Source organism: Chiloscyllium plagiosum, chromosome 18 (genome assembly GCF_004010195.1).
Source record: "Chiloscyllium plagiosum isolate BGI_BamShark_2017 chromosome 18, ASM401019v2, whole genome shotgun sequence".
In the NCBI taxonomy this organism is placed as follows: Eukaryota; Metazoa; Chordata; class Chondrichthyes; order Orectolobiformes; family Hemiscylliidae; genus Chiloscyllium; species Chiloscyllium plagiosum.
In genome coordinates, this window is record NC_057727.1 from 20,028,409 (window position 1) to 20,053,397 (window position 24,989).

Sequence of the window (24,989 nt, forward strand, 5' to 3'; positions counted from 1 at the left end):
CCACTCCCGGCACATTCCCCTGCAACCGCAAGAAATGCAAAACTTGCGCCCACACCTCCCCCCTCACTTCCCTCCAAGGCCCCAAGGGATCCTTCCATATCCATCAGAAATTCACCTGTACCTCCACACACATCATTTACTGCATCCGCTGCACCCGATGTGGCCTCCTATACATTGGGGAGACAGGCCGCATACTTGCGGAATGTTTCAGAGAACACCTCTGGGGCACCCGCACCAACTAACCCATTCGCCCCGTGGCTGAACACTTTAACTCCCCCTTCCCACTCCGCCAAGGACATGCAGGTCCTTGGTCTTCTCCATCGGCAGACCATGGCAACACGACGACTGGAGGAAGAGCGCCTCATCTTCCGCCTAGGAACCCTCCAACCACAAGGGATGAATGCAGATTTCTCCAGCTTTCTCATTTCCCCTCCCCCCACCTTTTCTCAGTCCCAACCCTCAGACTCAGCACCGCCTTCTTGACCTGCAATCTTCTTCCCGACCTGTCCGCCCCCACCCCCTGTCTGGCCAATCATCCTCACCTTGACCTCCTTCCACCTGTCGTATTCCCAACGCCCTCCCCCAAGTCCCTCCTCCCTACCTTTTATCTCGCTTGGCACACCCTCCTCATTCCTGAAGAAGGGCTTATGCCTGAAACGTCAATTCTCCTGTTCCTTTGATGCTGCCTGACCCGCTGCGCTTTTCCAGCAACACATTTTTAAGCTCTGATCTCCAGGATCTGCATCCTGGAACCCCCTCCCTAACGGCACTGTAGGTGTACTTGCAGCAAATGGGGCTGCAGTGGCACAAGAAGGTAGCTCATCCATGATTTTTCAAGGGTGCAATGTAGAGATTGCACATGTAGAGCTCTTGCCCTTTAGGATATTTACAGGTCCTGTATTCGAACAAATACATGTTTAAATTGCTCTCTTAATCTTTTCATAGTTCTGCCATTTGGTGGTTCTGCTCAGTTAATTGTGAGCCTTGCCTAAATTTAAATCTTGAGTATAAATTAGTCTTCTCACTCAAACAAAGTATTTAACTTTTATTGTCACTGTTTTGTAAGTGCTCTGATACCATTAGATTATTTTTCTAGTAAATCCTAATAGTCATTATTATGGACACTTATGTAGCTTTGGTATTTTAAATCTTATTTCAAGTTTTGATTACTTTTAGCAAAGACTTGAAAAAAACAGGCACTTAAAATTTGAGTTCCTTTTCACCATATCTTCAAGTTTGAAACTTTGTATAATACAGGAATATGAAATTGATAAGACATTGGGAATAAAAGGACCTGAAGACGTAGCAGCAATGGGCATTGCTGAATACAACAAACACTGCCGAGGAATAGTGATGAGATACTCAAATGAATGGGAGGTAGGTACAATTGACGTAATACAGTCGTAAACTCTTATGACAGAGGACTGAGTTGGAACTGTTAAAGGAGGTTAGAACTTCAAATAGTCTTTGAAAGGTAGGGCTGGGCTGACTGATTTTTAATACATGATGCCCATGTGCATATTTGTGATGTTTGAAAATGAGTATATATATTTGACTCAGAATTTCAATTTTGAAATCTTTTGGTATTTCTAAATTACATTTCAGTACAGTACATATTTGTGATGTTTTGTTTTGTAATGCTGTGTTCTCTATATTTGATAATGTCATAAAACTTTCCAAATTAGTTATGTTTGTCTTTCACTCCTCAAAGTGTTGCTGTGCTTTGACTTCTGTGCTCTGCTCATCATTTTCTCAACTTCTTAATTTTGCAGCTCTCCTCATTTCTTCGTTAGTAGCCCTGAGCTTCATCTTATTTTAAAATGGAGTTGATGTTGCTTGTAGTACATAGAAGGATGTTGCCAAAAAATAGTTCCTGATCTATTCTTGACAAACGCCACCTCTCTGCACAATCCAAATAATTGGCTGCTTTCTAATTCCTCTGTTTTCGCAATATAAGATACTCTGTGCTGCTGTACATTTAGGACTTTCTGATGAAGTGCTTATGCCCAAAAGGCCGATTTCTCCTGCTCCTCGGATGCGGTCTGACCTGCTGTGCTTTTCCAGCACCACACTCTCGACTCTGATCTCCAGCAATGCAGTCCTCACTTTCTTTCGTTTAAGACTTTATGTCTATTAGCCTTGTATGATTCTGTTTTCGGTTTGCTTCCCATCCTTAACCTTTTGGCGTCATGCAAGGCTGCAGGGAATGATGTTTTGAAGATGTAAAAGGGGAAAGATCTTTGTAAAACGAACTTGATGTGGACATGGGTGTTCTCATGTAAAAGGAGAATGGGGCAAGTTATGTAAAGGTACCTGAGCAGAAGAGAAAAGAACATAGATGAAAATAGATTGTGACAGGTATGAGGATTGAGAAATAAAGGAGACAGGAAATGTCAGTTAAATGATCATCATTTTGACAAGAGGGCAGAGCACATCATTCTGGACATTGTGGCAGAGAAGGGTCAGCATGGAGAAAATGAGGCCTCAAATTCATGAGACCTGTTTCCTACAAAGGCAAGCAATAACAGATAGTTGGATAATTAAAAGGCCATGCTACACATTTGTAGGGCTGGAACTTGCTATTTCTTTAGTGTAATATTGCTCTAAATTGTTTAGTACTGAAAGCCAAAAGCATAGAATTTAAATTCAGTATAACTGGCCTTCACATTGTATTTCCCTCTGGTAGTACCATGAACATTAACTGAAACTTGAAATGATTGAGAACACCCACAGTTCTAGCTTTAATATATTAACATTAATTAAAATACAATCAATACCATTCTTCTCTAGTAAACTAGTAGCTGCCCCTATTAATACTTTTTGATTTTAAAAAAGAATAACAAAGGAATAACTTCAAGATCTGTCTTTTGGTCTCTCTGGTTCTGTAACAGTGATGCATTGGTTAATGGAATTAAAATGTTTGTTATTTAAAACTTATTTTCACAATTTTAATTGTAAGTTTTTTTTGTGCAGTTAACTTATTCAACATGCTGCTATATTCCAAGATGTTAAAATTTTGTGCCTTTAACTTTCACTATTTATGCAACGACAGCATTTTTAAAATTATTTATGATGCTTTGTTTTCATCAACAGTCGGCTGTTACCAGATTGGGACGCTGGATTGATTTTAAGAATGATTATAAAACCCTGTATCCTTCATTCATGGAATCTGTTTGGTAAGTATTGCTTTAAAATTAAACCTACAAGTTCAGTATCTTAAACATGCAAGAATTTATGTCAGAGGAACAAAGAAAAGCTGTTCCGGTTAACTGATGGTACAACTAATTGAGGATACGATTTAAGGTCTTGGGCAAGAAATGCAGAGTGGGTGGTCAGAGATCTTTTTTATGCAATGAGTACAACAGCTCGGGGTTGGTTGCCATCTGGGGTGATGATAGAGGAGACAATTAATGTTTTCACAAAGAAATTGGATGGACATTTTGAGAAAAATAATCCAGTAAGGCTATAGGATTGCAATGAGTGAGTTACACTGATTGAATTGCTCTACAGAAAACTATCAAGGACTTGATGGGTTGAATGGCTTCCTGTGTGTTGCGGCTTCACCGAGTTCTGACAGTTTTCAAAAAAATCTTACACTCAGGAAAATTTATGAGCTTGTGGTCTGCAGACATCTATTTATTTGAGGTTCTTCTGCAATAAAATAGCCAGTGTTTTACCCTTATGCACAATAGCTTTTGAAATAAAAATCAGGCCTGAGGCGGTTGAAGGTGGTGGGCAAGATGGCTTGATGCACTATTGTGGTACTAGCAGCTGTTTAAAGGTGGTATCTTTACATCTGACTGCATCAGACAATGATGTAGCTACTGCCTCCTGCCCAGTTCCATTTGTCAGATTGTCCATCTCCAGCCTGCTGGGCAACAACCAGTCAAGTTGTGTGTGATTCTGCCAAGAACAGAGATTGGAGAGAGAGGGTCACCACCACCGCCTGCCCCTTTGCTAGATTGTGTAAAATCCTGGCCATTGGATTAATTGCTCTGCCTGACTTCTATTTCATTGATGATAAGCAAATATGTGTGAGGATGGATTTATAGAGTCAGTCATACAACACAGAAACAGACCCTTTGATCCAACTCGTCCAGCCGACCAATTTCCCAAACTAAACTGGTCCCACTTGCCTGTTTGCCCATATTTCTTTAAACTTTTCCTATTCATGTACCTGTCCAAATCGCTTTTAAATATTGTAGAAAGAAAGATGGGAGAGAACTCAGCAAGATGGTGCTTTTCCCCTCACAAGCTGCTTTGGTAAAAACTGGCAGTTTTAAGTTACTAGAATCTTTTATATATTCTAATAATTCAGAGCCCTAGCCTAGAGTTTTTCTTTGAGTGAGTGCATACAATTGCTGGGTTAGCAAGTGTTAAATCCTCAGTTTGTGTAAACCTTACTTAAATTGTAATGTGTAGTTTGCCCAAAGAGCAATCAACAGTTGTTAAATTCAATACATTGAGAAAGCAGCCAAGTTAAGAGCCACCCGAAACTGGAGCCTCATTTGCTAAGTGAGCTAGGTCCTTTTTATTTGGAACTTATTAAAGTATTCAACTAGTGGGACTTAGAACAGAATGCAGGAGTTCAGCACCTCCAGGAGTGTGACTTCAAGCAGAATGCAGGATTTAAACATCTCAAGGATTTCAGTGGAGTAAGGGGAGGGATGTTTGGTTTTTGCCTCAACAGTTGAGCAGCCGAGTATTTCTAGCCTTATTGAAAATAAGTTCTTGATGAATCAAATAGCTCGGGTTATATGCAGGGCTTTAACTAATTAGCAAGGGGAGGAGGGAAGTGAAGGCTTGCACATCAAAGGGTATGATGACATTCCATTGCAGCTATTTTGACAATCATACCCAGAGTGAGGCAGGAAGGGACAGAGTGCAATAGCATTGAAAATGAAGCAGCAAATGGATTCTAAGGGGAAAAAAATGTAATCAGAAAAATTAATGTCTCTAGAAAGTACATAATATCCTGAATAAAATAAATGCATTAATGGCACCCTTAATGGTTGAGGGTCTGTGTTATACCCACTCCAGAGGAATGATTACAGGGTGATCACAGCTGTAACTGAATATTAAGGGATATGTGACCTTTTGAAAGGATGGGGTTCATGGGATTCAAGATACCAGCAATCCAACAGGTCTGCCTTGCTGAACTCAGCAAGATGGTGCTTTTCCCCTCACAAGCTGCTTTGGTAAAAACGGGCAGTTTTAAGTTACTAGAATCTTTTATATATTCTTCTTAGCAATTAGAGAAGATGACTTAAGGTAAAGGACAGCGTGGATCGCAACAAGCAGGACACTCCCTGCAGCAACGGACACACCCACGGCTACAGCGTCAACCTCCATGGAAGCCCTGCTGCTCTTACCTACTCAGCAGAGTCTGGCTTCGAACTTCATCAAACGTCGAGTCAGCGATGGAGTAGACCCGGACCAGGCTGGAACTGATCTCAGCCGTGCTGCAAAAGGGCAGCATCTTGGGCAGCATGTGGAGGAGGTCGATTGGCGGATTGCGGCATTGGAGACTGCAGCCAACTCCTCGGCAGGATAGATCCAGGCCCTGGAGAAGCAGGGACTGGCCTTAGTGGAGTAGGTCGGCTACCTTGAAAATAGAGGACGGAGGAAGAATAACCGTGTTATTGGGATGCCAGAGTGGGAAGAAGGGGATCAGCCAGTCAGCTTTTGGGATGGGAAGCGGAGATGGGCTGAGTGCAGATCGAGTGAGCTCACTGGATCAAGGTGCACAGGCCCGGGTTGGAACAGTGCCCCCGCCCGTTCTAGTGTGATTCCAGTCCTACAGAGACAAGCAAAGGTATTGGAAACTTCCAGAACACCAGGGAAGGATTCACGGGCCCTGATTTACAAGGGAATCGAAGATTATGTTTCTTCGGGACTTTTCTGCGGCTGTGGTCCGTAAGAGGAAGACCTTTGATGAAGTAAAGTAGAGGTTGAGGCATCTGGAAGTTTAGTACTCTGTAAGGTACCCGGCAGTGTTACATTTCAGCCACGGAGCATCCATGTATGTCTTTGATTCGTTGGAAAAGGCAAAGGACGTTTTGGATACTTTAAAATCGACTGACTGGTTCAAGCAATATAGACAACAATGGTTACTTTTTTTTCTGTTGTTTGCTTCATTCGTCTAGTTTTGACCCTTTAATATGTTTCTTTTTCTCTTCCCTTCTTGCTTTTCTGAGATTTGGGAAGCGTTGTCGGAATTTTTTTTTTGGTTTGATTTTTACCAAATGTATGGGTGGGATGGGTGAAATGTCCACTTTTAACTTCTTTGTTTGAAACATTTATATACTATTTACTTTTTGTTTGCCTGGGTTTGAGATGCAGCTTCAGCTGGAAGGAGCCATCAAGGAGTGCCCCCTATGGGCAAGGGGACAAGTCTCCTATTATGTGTTTTTTGTATTGGTTTATTGTAGGTGTAGTTTTTAGAAGTCTTGTTTTTGTAGTTTCTGCAGTTGTGTTTTTTGGACTCGATCAGTCTTTCAATGTTTCCTTTCGTCGCATTGTGAGTTGGGTTCCTCCTCTCGGGGGTTCATGGGCTGTTTCAGATGGCTATGGTTAGTTGCTCATTTAAGTGGTGCACCTGGACTATTAAAGGGAGTCACTCAATCATTATGAGAAAGAAAGTACTTTCACGTCTTAGAAAGGAGAGGGCTGATGTCGCTCTGATGCAAGAAGCCCACCTTGATGACAAGGAGCATCTGAAGTTGCAGCAGGGGAGGGTTTGTCCATGTGTTCTTTTCGTCTTTTAACTCTAAAAACAGGGGAATGACGATATTCGTTCAGAAGCATCTCCCATTTCAGTTGTTAGATCAAATTAAGGATAAATATGGGCGGTTTGTGATCCTCAAAGCTTTAATACAGGGTGAGGCGTATGGTATTCTGAATGTTTATTGCCCTTCAGCACACCCCCTTAAATTTTTAACAGATACGCTTTCTAGGCTGGTGGCCCTTGGAGCGCATTGTGCGATTATAAGGGGGACACTTTAATTGTCTCATGGGTCCCACAGTGGACATGATGACTTGGCGTCTCCTGGGCACCTCCCTGCAATCTAAACAACTGGTGGGCTTGAGTGGGGAGTTGGGATTGGTGGATGTATGGAGATGCCTTCATCCAGGTAGGGACTTTACCTTTTTCTCCAATCCGCACAAAGATTGATCTGTTTCTTGCTCCATCTGTTATTTTTGATTCGGTGTTGTCATGTAAAATTGGGAACCTAGCCGTTTCTGATCATGCAGCAGTGTACAGGGGAACCTCAATTATCTGAATGAGATGGGCGGGTACTATTTTGTTTGGATAATTGATTATTCGGTTAATCAATTAAATGCCTTTCCTCTGGGGCTCGGATATTTTAAATTCTGCTCCCCGTTCAGGAGACTGCAAAAGCACACAGCGCATGAGCCCCTGCCCCTCCACCCCCCAACCCCATCTAACACTGCTCTCTCCCCACACTCCACCCCATCCAACCGTCCAACGGCTGCCCCCCGCCTGCCTCCCCATTGTGGTTCAAAACTGCTTTCTGGGGCAGCCAGACTGGACACCAACAGTAAGACTGCTGCTGCTGCCTGTGTGGGGTAAGTCTCCAAATAGCTCACGCGCACACACAGCCACACACAATTTAACTGCAACTTTTTGACAGGTTCCAGCTCTGCCCTGTACAGGACAATATTGGTTAGATTATCTGGGTGGGAGGTTAGGGTACACCCCTCTGTAGAACTCCAGGGAAAGTGTGGGGAAAGAGGGGTCTGGAGGTCAGTCATTTGGAGACTGTGCCTGTTTAGTCACTAAATAAAAAACATGATCACTATTGGAAACATGTCTTTGATGTAGTGTTTCCATCGGTACCTTGATCTCCTTTGCATAATTGGTATTCGGATAATCGAGGTTCCTCTGTATTTGAAGGTTAATGCCAGGGGTAATAAGGTAGGTTTGCTGCATTGGCACATGCTCCCTTTTCACCTGAAGCACAGTAAGCTTCGTGCAGACCCATCTCGCTGCTAAACTCAGATTTTAAAATTCTGTCTAAGACACGCACTGAGGTTGGAGAAGGTGTTGCCCTCTATTGTAAAGGAGGATCAGACAGGTTTTAAAGGCTGGAGAGTACTGAACATGGTCCAGGTATGCCAACAAAGTTCGATTCCGGGCTTGGTGGTCTCCCTAGATGTGGAGAAGGCATTTGACCGGTAGAATGGCCATACCATTTTTATATTCTGCACCGGTTTGGTCTTGGTGGGGTCTTTGCCTGATGGGTGAAAGTGCTATATCGTGATCCTATGGCAACGGTCCTTACTCATGTCATAAGATCTGATAATTTCAGTATTGGTAGAGGCAGCCAAAAGGTTGTCTCCTCTCACCACCGTTGTTTACGTTGGTGTTTGAGCCGCTGGTTGAGACTATTCGGAGGGACCCCAATATACTCGTCCCAGAGGTGGGGGCGGGGTGCATAAGATCACCCTTCATGCAGATGATGTTCTCCTTTTCCTCTCAAACCCAAAAATGTCTGTGCCTTGTTTAATACAATGTATTAATTTATTTGGTTCTTTCTCGGGGTATAAGATTAATTATGTGAAGTTGGAGGCCATGCCTGTGGGGGTCTTGGGGGAGTATCCAGTCTCGAAGGTGAAATCTGATTCCCTTTCAGGTGGTGGTAGGGAGGAGGTTTTTTGTATCTCGGCAATTTCATTATTTCTGGCTTTGACCAATTATACAAGGCTAATTTTGTGCAATTGTTTGAGAAAATAAGGCGGGTCCTTCAGCGTTGGGAGGTTCTTCCAATATCTTGGTTGGGTTGAATAGCTCTTATGAAAATGAATGTTCTTGCTCTCTTATATCCTGCGCGAATGCTCCCACTGATGTTGCCTAGACAAACGTTGCAGTGATGTAACAGTTGGCTTGATTCTTTTATTTTGCGTCACAGGTGGCCTCTCATTAAGCTTGCCAAATTACTACTTCTCCAGGGAATGGGGGGGGGTAAACTTGCCAGATGTTTAGAGATATCAAATAAGCTCCCTATTATCCTTTGTGAATGATTGATTGAAGTTGTGAGGATCCGAGGCTGGATATTAAGGTCTACAAGGCAAAATGTCTCCTTATTAATTTGTTATATATGAATAAGATGAGGACAGTCACGGTGTGTTATCGGAACCCAATTGTCGTCAATACAGTTAAAACGTGGAGAATGATGCGACAAAGGGAGGGCAAATTATGTAAAACCTCCTTTTTCACCCCCATAGTAGGAATACCAGGATTTCAGCCAGGATTGATGGATTCTGGTTTTAGGCTGTGGGCATCCAGGGGAGTCTCTTGTTTGGGAGACGTATTTGAGGGGGAAGTCATGATGTCTTTTGATCAGTAGAGTCGCAAATATGAACTACCCAGCATGGACCTCTTCCATTATTTTCAGTTCACAGACTTTATCCGAAAAAAGACCACGCTGTTGATTGATCATAATAGGTCTGATGTAGAAAGGAGAATGCTTAGACAACAGGTCCTCTCTCGATTACCACCCTTTACCATTGACTGGGAGGTGGCGCCTTGAAAGATATTGAATGGCTCTATGGTTTCTGGGTGCAAGAATTGGGAGTGGAGATCTCTTCAGAAGTATGGGAGGACATTTTGGAGAACATGAGGAAGATCTCGATTTGTAATAGAACACAGCTTATGCAGTTGAATGTTCTTCACAGGGTCTATTTGGCCCCAGAGTGGCTTGCAAAATCTAAAAAAAAGGAGCATCTTCAAAGTGCCCCAAGTGCAAAATAGGTATTGGCACTCTTACCCATTGTTTGTGGTCATGCCACAAGCTTTGCAAGTACTGGTGCGCAAGTCAAGGTAGATCCAGTAAGTCTTCTCTTGGGCCTGCCAATCCTGCCTGCTTTAGATGAGCATGGGAAGAAGCTGTTTAATATTCTTACTTATTGCGTGAAGAAGAACATTCTGATGAGTTAGATCTCTATTGGGATGGCATAGGTTAGTTATGGGACATATCCCCCTAGACTTCCTTACAAGTATGGTGCACCAGAAAACGGAACTTTTTTAGAAGATGCGGCAGCCCTTTCTGAACTATATTGAAGCAGACTTGTCGGCTATATTAACTATGGCCTTTGTTTAGCCACAAGACCTAGTCTGAAGAGCTGGGTGCCCTGAGAGGAAGAATCCCAAATAAATATGGGTATGGTACCTGATGCTCCCGCTGATGCGGAGCTCGAGTGGGTTCTGCTGCGTGGTATAATTAATTTAGTTTAATTTAATTTGTTTAGTTACTAATTGAATTGTGGTATGGGTAGTTTTTAAAATTTGTTTTGTAAAGTAGAGTAGTAGTTAGTTTATCATTGTTGTTGTTATGCTCATTGTTTTCTTTATGATTTTATTTTTGTAAAGAATAAAAATATTTCTCAATGTAAAAACAAAAAGGGCAGACAGGAAAAGAAGGTAATATAGCAACTTTGTTAGTACATTAGTAAAAAATGATGTTGAATTGGATAATGTAGAATCTGTGGATGGAAGTAAGAAATAACAAAAGGAAGATGATGTAAGTGGAGTAGTCTTTTGACAGTACCTGTTCTGTAGGACAGAAGGTAATGAGAGAGTTAAAAAGGAAGTACATTTAGTCAGGCGTAAATTTAATCTTCACTTTGTCATACAGCACAGAAACAGATAATTCAGTCCAACCAGTTCATGCTGAGCAGAATCCCAAACTAAACTAGTCCCACCTGTCTGCTCCTAGCCCTTATCCCTCTCTCCCTTTCCTATTCACATATCTATGCAAATGTCTTTTAAATGTTGTAATAGTACCCGCATCCACCTCTTCCTCAGGAAGTTCATTCCACACATAAACCACCCTGTGTGTAAAACATTTACCTCTTGTCTTTTTTAAATCTCTCTCCTCTCCCCTTAAAAATGTGCCCCCTACTCTTGAAATTCCACATCTTAGGGAAAAGATAACTTCTATCAACTCATCTTTTATTTTATAAACATTCATCAGGTCACCTCTCCACCTCCTACGCTCCAGTGAAAAAAGTTTCAACCTATAATTTCCTTATAACTCGCACCTTCCATACCTGGCAACTTCCTGGTAGATCTCTTCTGAACCCTCTCTAGCTTGATAATATCCTTCCTATAACTGGGTGACCAGAACTGGACACAGTATTCCAGAAGAGCCTTCACACCCCTCATTCAAACTCTTCTCCCTCCTGCCATCTGGAAGTTACTGGAAATCTCTCAATGCCAGACTGTGCAATAGTTTCTTCCCCCAAGCCATCAGGCACCTATGATTGGACTCTTTTTTTTCCATCTGAAATTCTTTGCGTGACTTCGAATTGCTGCTAGAACAATGTCTATTAATTATGATTCTTTGATTACACTGTAATTTGCGTGCTTTGCAGTTCTTATGCACTTTATGCTTCCCTTTATAAGATTGTGTAGTTTGTGCTGTCCATGGTCCTGGAGGAACACTGTCTAGTTTATTTTCCTGTATCAGTTGTATATGGTAGAAATGACAAATAAAATTTACTCTGCTTTAAGAGACCTCACCAATGTCCTTTACTACCTCAATATAACATCCCAACTCTTATACTCAAAGGTATGAGCAATGAAAGCAAGCATGCCAAATGCCTTTTTAACCACCCTGTTTATATGTGATGCAAACTTGAAAGAATTATGTATTTGCACCCCTAGATCCCTCTGTTCCACATAAATTGTGAAAATCAAATTTGCAGAGGTAGGCAAAAGGAAGTACTCATAAAGTGGATTCAGGATAATTTCCTAAAGCAATATGTTGTAGATCCAATGAGGGATCAGGCTATTTGGATCTGGTAATGTGTAATAAAGCACATGTCCTCAGGATACAAGATTCCTTTATGAACAATGACCATAACATAGAAGAATTTGACACTTAGTTTGAGAGTGAGAAATTTGGGTTAAAAGGAACAATGCTAAAATTAGGTGAGGATAATTACATCAGAATGGGTGCACAGTTTGCTAGAATGGTCTGAGGAAGAGGTTTAACAGAGAAGGCAGTTGAGAAATAATAGCTGACATGTTTTTAAAAAAAGAAATTTCTGACGCATAGCCAAGATATATCCCAGTAAAGAAGAACATTTCTAGAAAGGGTTGAAACCAATTATGGGTAAACAAGGAAGTTAATTATCAAATTGAAAGAGAAAATCTGCGATGTGGCAAATCACTGGATTGAGAAAGCTAAAAGTCACCAAATGATTAAAACAATAATAGAAAACTAATGCAACATAAAAAAAGACAGTAAGAACATCGTTAAATATATAAAAAGGAAAAGAGAGACAACATTATCAACCCCATAAAGAATGAAGCTGTGGAAATAATAACAGGGACCTGGGAAATGGTGGAGGAATTGAACAAATATTTTACGTAAGTCTACATCATAGAAGATACTAATAATATTAAATAAACATTGAAATATTCAAGGGGCCAAAGTGGGGCAGGAAATAAATGCAATAACTGTTGCAAAAAATGTAGTGGGGAACTAGTGGTGCTAAAGGCCAAGAGGTCCCTTGGATCTCATGGGGTGCTACCTCGGATTTTAGAGGTAGTGAATGTAGTGGTGGTATTCCTCCAAGAATACTTTGATTCTACAAAAGTACTGGAGGATTGACAAACTGCCCATTCAAAAAGGAAAGACAAAAAGAAACATAACTTCAAACCGATTAGTTTAACATCAATTACTGGGAAATGTCAGTCTATTATAAAGGATATAATAGCAGAGCATTGACAAAAACACAATAATCAGGCAGAGTCATCATGACATAGAATATAGAAAAATACAGTGCAGTACAGGCCCTTTGGCCCTCGATGTTGCGCCGATCCAAGCCCACCTAACCTACACTAGCCCACTATCCTTCATATGCCTATCCAATGTCCATAAAGAGGGAGAGTTCACCACTGCTACTGGCAGGGCATTCCATGAACTCACGACTCACTGAGTAAAGAATCTACCCTAACATCTGTCCTATACCTACCACCCCTTAATTTAAAGCTATGCTCCCTCATAATAGCTGACTCCATAGTCAGACATGTCTGACTAATTTATTACAGACTTTTGAGGAGGCAACAAGCAGGGTAGATAATGGGGAACCTATATTTTGACTTCCAAAAGGCATTTATAAGGTACCACATATAGCTATTAAGGTAAGAGCCTGTGGTATTGAAGGTAGACTATTATAATGGATAGAGGATTGGCTAACTAAATGTGTTGGGGCTATTTTCAGGGTGGCAACTTGTAATTAGTGAAGTGTCACAGGGATCAGTGCTAGGCCTGCAATTATTTCCAATATGTATTAGTGACTTAGTTGAGGAAAGTGAGTGTAGTGCGTCAAGTTTGCAGATGACACAAAAATAGTTGAGAAGGCAAGTAGTGAGGATGGCATAAGATGTTTTCAGAGGGATATAGTCAGTGGGCAATAACTTGGCAAATAAAATGTAATGTGGGAAAATGTGAAGTTATGCACTTGGACAGGCGGAATAGTATTTAAATGGAGAAAGACTACAGAAAGCTGTAGCACAAAGGGATTTGGGAGGGTGATCTTGCATGAATCCCCCCAAAAAAAGTAGCATATAAGTTGAGCAGGTTTTAGCAATGCCAAATGGAAAGTTAGCCTTTATTTCAAAGAGAATTATGTGGAGTTTGCACATTCTCCCAGTGTCTACGTGGGTTTCCTCCAGGTGCTCTGATTTCCTCCCACAATCCAAAGATGTGCAGGTTAGTTGAATTGGCCATGCTAAATTACCCAGTGTTCCGAGATGTTTAGGTCAGGTGCATTAGTCGGGGTAAATATAGGGTAGGGGAAAGGATCTGGGTGGTTTATTGTTCGGAGGATCGGTGTGGACTTGTTGGGCCGAAGGGCCTGTTTCCACACTTTAAGGATTTTATGAAAAAAGGGAGATTTTGCTACGACTCTGCAATGCACTGATGAGACCAGAACAGGAGTACTGTAAACGGTTTTTGTTACCTTTATCTGAGGAAAGATATACTAGCATTGGAGGCAGTCCAGGGAAGGTTCATTAGGTCAATCCCATAAGTGGAGGATTTTCTTTTGAGGAGACGTTGAATAAGTTGGACTTGTACTCATTAGAGTTTGGGAGGAGAACTTATTGAAACATACAAGATTTTTAAGGGACTTGGCAAGGGGATGTAGAGAAGTTGTTTCCATTTGTGAAAGAGTTTAGGACTAGAGGGCATAATCTCAAAGTAAGGGACATCCAGTTAGAACAGAGATGAAAAGTTTATTGTCTGCGGTTAATGCATGGAATACTTAACAATTCAGCCTCAAGAGCCCTCTATGGTAAAGTATGTTCAGGACTGAGATTGACAGATCTTTGATCATTACAAGAATCAATAGTAATGCAGATAAAGCAGGAAAGTGAAATTGAGGACTATAAGATCAGTCATTGTCTCATAAAATGGCAGAGCAGATCTGATTGGCTGAATGGCCTAGTTATGGTCCGCTTCTTTGGGTAATAATGAGTTTATTATTAAGGATATGCCTACATATACATGCAAGAAAATCCGCTTCGCTGTTGAATAGTGGGATTCTTGTTTTGCCATTCAAACCTTGTTACAAAATTGGACTTCATTTTTCTCAACATCAAGAATTAGTTTTCAGATCTTGCCATCTTTTCCCAATTGACTTGTCATTGCCCAAATTGGTCAGAGATGGAGAATTACAACCTTGGGGTGCAGTGTTGGAACAAGTTGTATTCTACGGGTAAAGCAAAGCATCCCCTGATCAATGGATCCACTCAAAACTTTGCAACTGTATGTGTCCATTTGTGAATGATGGTGGACAATTAAAACAACTAAGCTGGAAGATGGTAAATGTGCCCACCCTTAATGACGGATGAAAAAATTTAGCTTGAAGAATTTTTAAGCATCTTCAGCTTGAAATTACAAGTGAGGAATCCATTTCTTCCTCTTGGCTGAGGACTCCATTATATTAGCAATAAAATAAATAATATAATGGTGAAAGTTCTCAGCAAAACTGGCAGCACTTCTAGTGAGAGAAACACAGTGGACATTTTCAGGTTGATGACATAAACATGAATCTGGCGTAGGCCAGTTGAACGAATATCCCACGAATATCCCAATTCTATGACATAGATTTGATGTAACTTTGGTCAGAGCAGTTTTGACAACTTGTAAATAAAAATTGAGCAGCGTCTTTCACATTTTTGCTGGGCTTTGAGCTGTTGTAAAGAATCACCCCAACTGCTTGTGATTTTCACAAACCAATTTCAAGTAATGTTTCTGGCATGTAGGGGAAAAATAATATATTACTGGTGAGTAGGGTAAATGATGTTGTTAATGAAGAATGGACAAGACTCCCCCCCCCCCCCCCCCCCCCCATTCCCATTCACTGCCGAATATGATTATTGAATTTTTGTTTGGCATTGGGTAGAAAAGGCTGAATTTTATTTTATTCACTTGTGAGATGCGGGTGTCATTAGCTGGTCAACTTTTATTGCCTGTCCCTAGTTGCATTTAATATTGTTTTCAAAACACTGATCCTTTGCCTCAAACACAGTTTACAGAAAGCTCTGGTTTCACATTACCACAAGTGAGAACTATAGAGTGAATGATAACCTTCCTGCAAAATCAAAATCTGTTCTTCTTCAGAGAGTTCATGAATGTAGGCATTCACAGAAGCAGAACAGCATAAGATGAGAGAATAATAGAAACCTTGGAATATTTACAAAGCTGAGGAATCCATTCAAAGCTTGATATGAACTTCTAAATCCTAGTGATGAAACTCATGTACTTCAAAAAACATTTTCAGAAGCTTGAATTTTTCTACTATCCACTTACCGCCTATCTGTATAGATTCAATTTTACAAGTTTGTTTTCACCTTCAGTTTTGCATATCTGTTCCAGCAGTCACTCTTAGCAATGGAAATTTTCAGCTTGTTCTAGGTTTATGTGATGACCTTCAATCAAAAGCTGATTTATCAAAATGTCACCAAAGGACGCAAAACCTATAGGAGCAGGAAAAGGAACCAATTCCACACAAGACTGTTCCTTTCTGATAAATCAGATATAGTTAACAACACTTACCCCATTTTGTCCAGAAATACAATGGCATGGTCACTTGAACCATTTTGTCGCCTGTGGCAAGGCCTACACAACATACCAAAACAAAGTAGAACCATATAGCAGACAAAAGCACATGCACCCTCTGATGTTCTCAATGCTTTCTGTGCTTGGTTCAAGCAGAATGCCAGTGTCACCTATCCCCACAGCACTGGACATTTCCTGTCACCGCTTCAGACGTCGGTTCAGTGTTCCTGAAAGTCATTCCAAGGAAAGCAACTGGCCCAGATGAAGTCCCTGGCCGTGCACTTAGATCCTGTGTGGACCAGCTGGCGGAAGTATTTGATGCATCCATCAAAGTTTTACCTGCACATCCACTAATATCATTTATTGTATCTGTTGCTCCCGATGCGGTCTCCTCTACATTGGGGAGACTGGACGCCTCCTAGCAGAGCGCTTTAGGGAACATCTCCGGGACACCCGCACCAATCAACCAAATCGCCCCGTGGCTCAACATTTCAACTCCCCCTCCCACTCAGCGGAGGACATGGAGGTGCTGGGCCTCCTCCATCGCCCTGGTGGTCTAGTGGTTAGGATTCGGCGCTCTCACCGCTGCGGCCCGGGTTCGATTTCCGGTCAGGGAAGCAATTTTCTGTGGGGTCTGTTGGCGACCCGTTCTTCTTAAATGCGCTGTACAGTTATTGATTGGTCTTCGAAGTTCCTGGGTGCTCCAGTGTGTCGTGTCTCGTTGAAATAGTGTCCTGATTCAGATTTGTTTGTATGTGACGTCGATTTTGCCTGTCCTCGGATGCTGCCTGAATTGCTGTGCTCTTCCAGCACCACTGATCCAGAATCTGGTTTCCAGCATCTGCAGTCATTGTTTTTACCTGGCGGAAGTATTTGCTGACATCTTCAACCTCTCCTTGCTACAATCTGAAGTCCCCACCTGTTTCAAGAAGTCTGTCATCATCCCAGTACTAAAGAAAATATGTGCAATGTGCCTCAATGATGACCACCCAATGTCTCTGACCTCCCATAATCATGAAGTGCTTTGAGAGGCTGATAATGACCCATATTAATTCTAAAGAGAAAGTGAGGACTGAAGATGCTCAAGGGTCAAAGTTGAAAAGTATGGTGCTGGAAAAAACCAGCAGGTCAGGTGGCACGGTGGTTAGCAAAACTGCCTCACGGCGCCAGCCTCACGCGACTGTGCAAACTCCACTCAGACATTCTCGTGGGTTTCCTCTGGGTGCTCCAGTTTCCTTCCACAGTCCAAAGATGTGTATTGGCCAAGGTAAATTGTCCACAATGTTCAGGGATGTGTAGGTTGGATGCATTAGTCGGGGGTTAAATGTAGGGGAATGGGTCTGGGTGGGTTACTCTTCAGAGGGTCAGTGTGGACTTGTTGGGCCAAAAGGCCTGTCCCCGCACTGTGGGGATTCTATGATTCTATGAGCATCCTCGGAGCAGGAGAGTCAACATTTCGGGCATAAGTCCTTTCTAGCTTCCTCGCCTGCATCTATCCACTGCAATTTGCCTACTGGTGAAACAGGTCCACAGTGGATGCCATTTCCCTAGCCCTATACTCCTTCCTGGAATATCTGGATAACAAGGACACCTCTACATCAGGCTCCTACTCATTGACTACAGCTCCACCTTCAACACCATAATCCCGACCAGACTAATTTCAAAACTCCATGACCTTGGTCTCAGCTCCACCCACTGCAACTGGATCCTTAGCTTCCTGACCCACAAATTGCAATCAGTGAAGATAGACAATAGCATCTCCTTCCTGATAATCCTCAACACTGGTACCCCACGAAGATGCATTGTCAGCTTCTTACTGTACTCCTTGCACACTCACGACCGTGTCGCCAAATTCCATATGAACACCTTCTACAAGTTTGATGATGACCCCACTATTGTAGGCTGATATCAAATGTTGAGTCGAAATACAGGAAGGAGATAGTGGTTTTGGTGTCATGGTGCAATGACAACAATCTCTCTCTCTCAGTGTCAGCAAAACAAAAGAACTGATCATTGATTTTCGTAAGGAAGGAGGACACGCCCCTATTGAAATCAATGGAGCTGAGGTGAAGAGGCTCGAGAGCTTCAAGATCCGAGGAGTGACAATAACCAACAAACAGCCCTGGACTTCCCACATAGATGAGATGATCAAGAGGTGCAACAACACCTCTACTTCTTCAGCTGCTTAGGAAATTCAGCATGTCCTTAAGGACCTTCGCCAACTGTTACATATGCACCATGGAAAGTATTCTATCTGGGTCAATAATGGCTTGGTGCAGCAACTGCTCTGCCCAGGACTGTAACAAACTACACAAAGTTGTGTGCATTGCCCAGAACATCGCAGAAGCCAACCTTCTATGTGTAGACTTCATTTACATTTGTCCTTGCCGTGGAAAGGCTGCCAACATCATCAAAGATCCTTCCCATCCTGATCATGCTCTCTTCCAACCTCTTTTGCCAGGCAGAAAATAGAGAAACTTGAACACATGCACAAATGGTTTCAAGAACAGCTTCTTTCCTGCTATTATTAGACTGCTGAATGAACCTTTCGAATTTCAAATAATGATGCTCTTGCTTTGCGCACCTCCTATGAAACTGTAACCTTACATACCCCACTCTGTCTAAGTATCCTGTGATCTGTTTGGCTTTGTTTGCTGTGATTTGCCTGTACTGCACGGAAAGCAAAGTTATTCACTGTACTTAGGTACATGTGACTACAATAAGTCAAATCATCAAGCACTGTGTGCTTCAGTGAATATTTTTTTCCATTTGGTAATACTGAGAAAAAAAGGTGCATGTGACTAGAAAACCTTTTCTTTCAGCCTTCTTTACCCTAGTCTGTACTTGATCTCTCTGAGCATTGTGAACAACTTGCCTGGATCAGCTTTAGCTAGTTTTTTCCTTCATTGAGTTAATTTTGAAATCTTGAGTGACTTGTCTAAATAATTCTGCAGGGTTAACTCAGCAGTATGTGACCTATGCAGCTTAATGTTCAATCCTAATGTAATCGAGCATGCTCGATCAATTATGGTTAGTGGGTGGAAAATTATTACTGTCATCATTTTCATTGCATTTTAGCAGCAGGCACTGAAGTGTATACATGTGGGCATCTAGTGAAGACCAGACTTAAGTTCAGTTTTTGTAAAGGCATATAAAGATAGCCAACACACATGTTCTTTCTATTGTGTATCGAATGTAGGAGGTATCAGTGGACCTCTGGCAATTATGGGCCCCAGACATGGGCTCAACAAGACATTGATCCTTTGAGGTGAAGATGAAGAAAGGGAAAAAAATGCTTTAAGAAAGAATCCATATATTTTCAACTTGTACCTAATACCCACAAAAATTTTGATTCACACATTGAAAGGGTCATAATAATTGACTAATCATGTATAAAGCAAACAGCTAGTTCGGCTTAATGTGCACATGTAATGCACCAATAAATTTCAAGTTTCTGTGTCAAGGAAGTGTGCTTTCACCAGAGACCAGCAGGCGGAGCTATGCCTCAAGTAAAACTGAAAATGTCATTTTGGCTGGACTTGATGGAAACAAACTTGCACTTTTCACAACCATCAGAAATCACAAAACACTTCGCAACCAATAAGATACTTTTCAAAACAGTGCCACAATTGTAATAAAAGAAGCATAGCACACAACAAATCCCCCAAAGCAATACCTTTTCTTGTGTTTCTGACGGAGGAATATATATTGGACAGAATGTGTAGGACTTAAGTCCACAGCTATTTTAAATAACAAGGGGATGTAATGCTTCTGCCTCAGCGGACAAATGAGACCTTGGTTTGACGTCTTACCTGAAAAACACACATTTGACAGTGCAGCACTCCTTCAGTGCGTTGTCAATCTTGATATTTTTCATGCGTTGCATCTGGAATGACTGAGGACAAAAGCCCTTTTTTCTCACATATCTATGTTGTTCTTGTAATATATAAAAAGAATTTTTATTTAAAATTATAACGCTGAAAGTCAATGAACTGTGTCTATGTTAATGGCTTACGGGAATATGATTAGATTAGATTACTTACAGTGTGGAAACAGGCCCTTTGGCCCAACAAGTCCACACCGACCTTCTAAAGAGCAACCCACCCAGATCCATTCCTCTACATTTACCCCTTCACCTAACACTATGGGCAATTTAGCATGGCCAATTCACCTAACCTGCACATGTTTGGACTGGGAGGAAACCGGAGCACCCAGAGGAAACCCACGCAGACATGGGGGGAATGTGCAAACTCCACACAGACAGTTGCCCTAGGCAGGAATTGAATCTGGGTCTCTGGCAGTATGTCAAGGTTGACAACGCACTGAAGGAGTGCTGCACTATCAAATGTGTGTTTTTCAGCTAAGACGTCAATATGCAGTTTATTCAAAGAGAAAAGCAATGTAAAACTAGCAAGGTGAATAAGTTGAAGTGAATAAATTATTGCTGGAATGTTGTGACTCACATATGAAAATATGATCAATTAAGCCATGGTTGACACACAATGTGGCCAAATACTTAACTTTTTAGCAGATACAATCCACAAGAAACTGACTTCAGAAAGAAACAATCTTAACAGGCTTCTGCATGGCTCTTGAGAAAGACGGCAATAAATGAATATACTTTGCATATGTGCATTTAACAAACGCAAACAATGCAGTGGAGATACCGAAAATGCAAAAGGATTGATCATGGCAGCATACCTAGGATAACTTTTTAAAAGGCAGCAGTACAAGGTCTTTTTAAGCAAAGTAGCACAGTACAAAGGTAGAAACAGACGAAGACAATCAGAACGAAAGTTGCCCATTCGCCCTACATATCTACTCCATCATTCAATGTGATAATGGCTGAGTATCCACCTCAGTACCCTCTTTCCACTTTCTCCTCAAACCCTTTGATTCCCGACCAGGACAGCACTGATATATGTGTGGTTGAAGCAGTTAGGGTAGCAATTAGGGTAACTATATCGAATTACTTCCTGAAAACATTCAATGTTTTGTCATCAACTGAATTCTGGGGCAGAGAATTCCATAGGTCACCACACTCAGGCTGAAGAAATTTCTCCTAATCTCAGTTGTAAGTGGCCCATCCTGTGCCCTTAGACTGTGACCCCTCATTCTGGGCTTCAACATTTACTGCCAAAAATGTGACAAGTGCCTTAACTGGATACTAGTTAATGTTAAATGTTAATGAAAATGTAGTTCTGTATTTCTTGATATCTGTTTTCTTCGTAGGTGGGTGTTCAAACAGCTATATGACAAGGGACTGGTCTACAGAGGAGTGAAAGTTATGCCATTTTCTACTGCATGCAACACCCCTCTCTCTAATTTTGAATCACATCAAAATTATAAGGTAACAGTTAATTTCCTAATTGCTTTTAAAGATGGCTAGCATTATTGCAGCAGTGTTACTTCTAGTGTGGGTTTTGCAGGCTGCTTTAGGTGGTTATTTGTGGACTATCATTCTATTTCTAACAGTTTAACTCTTGTCGGAAATGGTTCTTATTGAAACTTAAAATTGGTGAAACATTCAGTGATTCAAAAATAATTCTCAATCCCTACAATCAAGTAATTTATTTTTGCTATACAAGCAAGAGCGATCCATTGCAATCCTCTTTGGCTGAGGAGTAAATCCAAATAATAGGACACAATTGCCTCAGTTGTTGCAGATAAACCCATCTAGGCAAAAGCTGTTTTCTTAGTTAATCTATCTGCTCAGACATGACAGCATTAGAGCCAAGTAGTAATGCTACCCTAATTGCTTCAACCCCCCCCCAGGGCTGTCTTGATGGGGAAATTGATGCAATGAAAATATCCAAAGGAGCTCTGAACATTTCTGAAGGGACCATAAACATAGTATCAATTTACATATGAACAAAACATTTGAAGTTAATACATGGGTAAATGTCCATCTTGCATAAATTTACCTATATGAAGAGTCAAGGGCCAATAATTCATCGAAGGAAATTGTCAATTTCTTCCTCTTCAGTTGGGACTAATCCGATATATTGCAGTGTTTGTATCTCTGCAGGTGACCCTTCTGCAGAAGACAGTTGACTTTATGTAATGCTTGCATTTGTGGGGTACAAACTTATATAGTCAAGTGTTTATTAACAAAGTAGTGGTTGACTAAGTTTTCTTTGTCCATTGAAACTATTAACCACTTTAAAAGAAAAATGGCGAAATTGTGATGTTTTTCAATAGGAAGACTACTGAGAGATAACATGAAATATAGTTTGCAATTCTAAAGTATGCAGGAGCTGTGTGCCTTTGGGGTATATGTGCAGCATTAGTTGACAGGATGGACAGGTTAAAGAAGTGGTTAATAAAACATATGGGCTACTAATCCTTATAAATAAAAATTAAAACTAAAGTGGGCATTGTCTTACCAGACCATATAAATATTACTGTCATTAGTGAGTTGACTTAACTTGGTCACCAGGTGTCAGGCGAGGGAAGAGGTTGAAAAGAAAATTCTTCACAGTAATCTCTGCTGATGTGGGAATTGACATCACGCTGTTGACATCACTCTGCATCACCAGCTATCGAACCAACTGAGCTAGCTAATTAAATAAATGTATGGGATTGAAAAGCACTGAGGTTCTGATTAACATTTATGAAACACTGAATTCAGGCTCAGTTGGAATATTGTGACTCCTCTGGGATCATCACTTCATGATGGTATGGAAGCTTAGAAGTGTGCAGAAAAGAGGCAAATGGTTGCGGGATGGTGAACTTCGGTTACTTGAAATGATTGGATGAACTGGTGGTGTGTTTCTTGAAGAGCAGGTTGAGAGGAAATTTGATGGAAGGATTCAAAATCATGGATGATCTAATCAGGGGACATAAAGAGAAACTTCCCTTGAGCCAGATGGTGGAGAACAGGATGATAGGTATAAAGTAAATTACAAAAGATATGAGGAAAACATTACGACAGAATGAGTGATTAGGCACTGGAACGCATTCACAGTCTGGTGATGTCAAATTCTGTTGTGGCTTTCAAAAGAAAATTGGATACACACCTGAAGAGAGAAAATTTGCAGGGCTGCAGGAAAATGCCAGGAATCAAATAGCCTCCTATGCTATGCCATTTTATGATTCCAAATGTATGCTCAAGCTTACCAAGTACACAATTCTGATGAAAGGTCACTGCACTCAAAGTATTAACTCTGTTTTTTTCTTCACAAATGTTGCAAGACTGAGTTTCTCCAGCACTTTATTTTTGTTTCGGATCACCAGCATCAGCAATTCTTTGCTCTATTTTAACTTAGTCTTTTGAATTTTTTCTTTAACTTTTTAGCCAGACCCAACTTGAACGTCATTAATTGTTTGGAATAAGTAATCAAATTTTCTTATCATTCCTTGATCTAGGTAATTTTAAGCATGTTTTCAATTATAGTGTCAGAGTTCAACTTTTACAGGAAGCATATGTGTAAGAAGTAGTTGAACATAATTGTCCCTAGTTGTAATTTTTGAAACAAATTATGCTTTATATTTCATTGTATGTAGGATGTTCAAGATCCTTCTGTTATTGTGACTTTTCCACTGGAGGAAGATGAAAGTGTTTCCTTGGTTGCTTGGACAACAACACCCTGGACCTTACCTAGCAACCTTGCTGTTTGTGTCAGTCCAGAATATCAATATGTAAAAATCAAAGGTAAAATTTGCTCTAAATCAAATTATGGCCTGTTTAAAATCTCAGCTATATATTTTAAGTTGTTTATTGTTCTAGGAAATTAAAATTGCAGATCACCATGGCTTTGCTTATCAGTGAGTCAGAGGTTATTCTTTGGTAAAGAATGATATGCACTGTACGGTGGAAGAGGTTTGGCTCAGTTAGCTGAACGGTTAGTTTGCGGAGCAGTGTGATGCCAACAATGTATGTTCAATCCCCAAATTGACTGAGATCACCATGAAGAACTATCTTTCTCAACCTCTCCTGTTGCCTGAGGTATGGTGCCCCTCAAGTTAAATCACCACCAGTTGTCTCTTTCTGATGAGAGAACAGTCCCATGGTCTGGTAAGACTATGGTAACTTGACAGTTGAAGATTTTCAGACATTCTAAGAGATCTTGGAGACTGTGAAAATAAATGGTCCTTGAAATATAAATAGTTTCCTTCCTGACTTCCTAGGTCCATTACAAATTGCTTGACATAGTCAGCTTGCTCATTTTGAATGAGTTTTAAGTCGGTGATGTTAGTGAAATTCTGTTACCAGCAAATGCCCTTGCCGTATTCAGCATTTACGTTAAAAATCATCAAATATCCTTTTAGGCAATTTTGTGCGTTGTTGCATCATTCAGAATGGTGATCTATCTACCCAGAAGAAGAGTGTGGAATTCTAACACTGATGACTGCAACTTCTCTATCTCCCAGAAATCATGACTCTTTGTCTGCCATCCTGGAAAACATAATCATTGCATATTTTTTGCTCATGAATCCTTTCTGAAACCGACTGGCTCTGTGTACCTTCAGTCTCTGATTGTATGCCATCAATTGCATCCCTTTTAGTTCCCATTTTGTATAAGCCAATTCCGCTTGATTTTTAATAGCTGTTCCTCACCAGCCCTCTGCCTTAGCTGGGTTGATTTGCTGCAACCCACCACAGTTTTAGAGAACTAAATATCCTTCTCCTCACACTTCTCTGCTGCCTAAATGTCATACTTCACCTTTTCTTCACCAATACTGAGTAAATTTCACTGTCCATCAAACTGCACTATCTCGTGTGCTTCCCATCCTCTTTCTTCCTCTAGACCTACTTAACTGAATACAGACCTTGTTCTTAATTTTCTGTGATTAACTCTTCCTCTATTTTAAAGATTCACATCCTAAACTTGTACTCATTCACAGGATGTAGCCATCACTAGCTCACTCACTATTGCCCATCTCTAATTG

General features: G+C 41.0%; 1 protein-coding gene across 3 annotated transcripts in view; it reads left to right on the plus strand.

Moving 5' to 3' along the window:
* Nucleotides 1-24,989, plus strand: part of iars1 (isoleucyl-tRNA synthetase 1) — a 190,254-nt gene that overhangs the window by 14,193 nt on the left and 151,072 nt on the right. For all 3 annotated transcript variants that reach the window (XM_043707895.1, XM_043707896.1, XM_043707897.1), the window contains exons 4-7: nt 1,258-1,377; nt 3,094-3,176; nt 21,330-21,447; nt 23,604-23,751. In XM_043707895.1, coding sequence (XP_043563830.1) covers nt 1,258-1,377; nt 3,094-3,176; nt 21,330-21,447; nt 23,604-23,751 — 469 coding nt within the window. The remainder of the gene's footprint in view (nt 1-1,257; nt 1,378-3,093; nt 3,177-21,329; nt 21,448-23,603; nt 23,752-24,989) is intronic.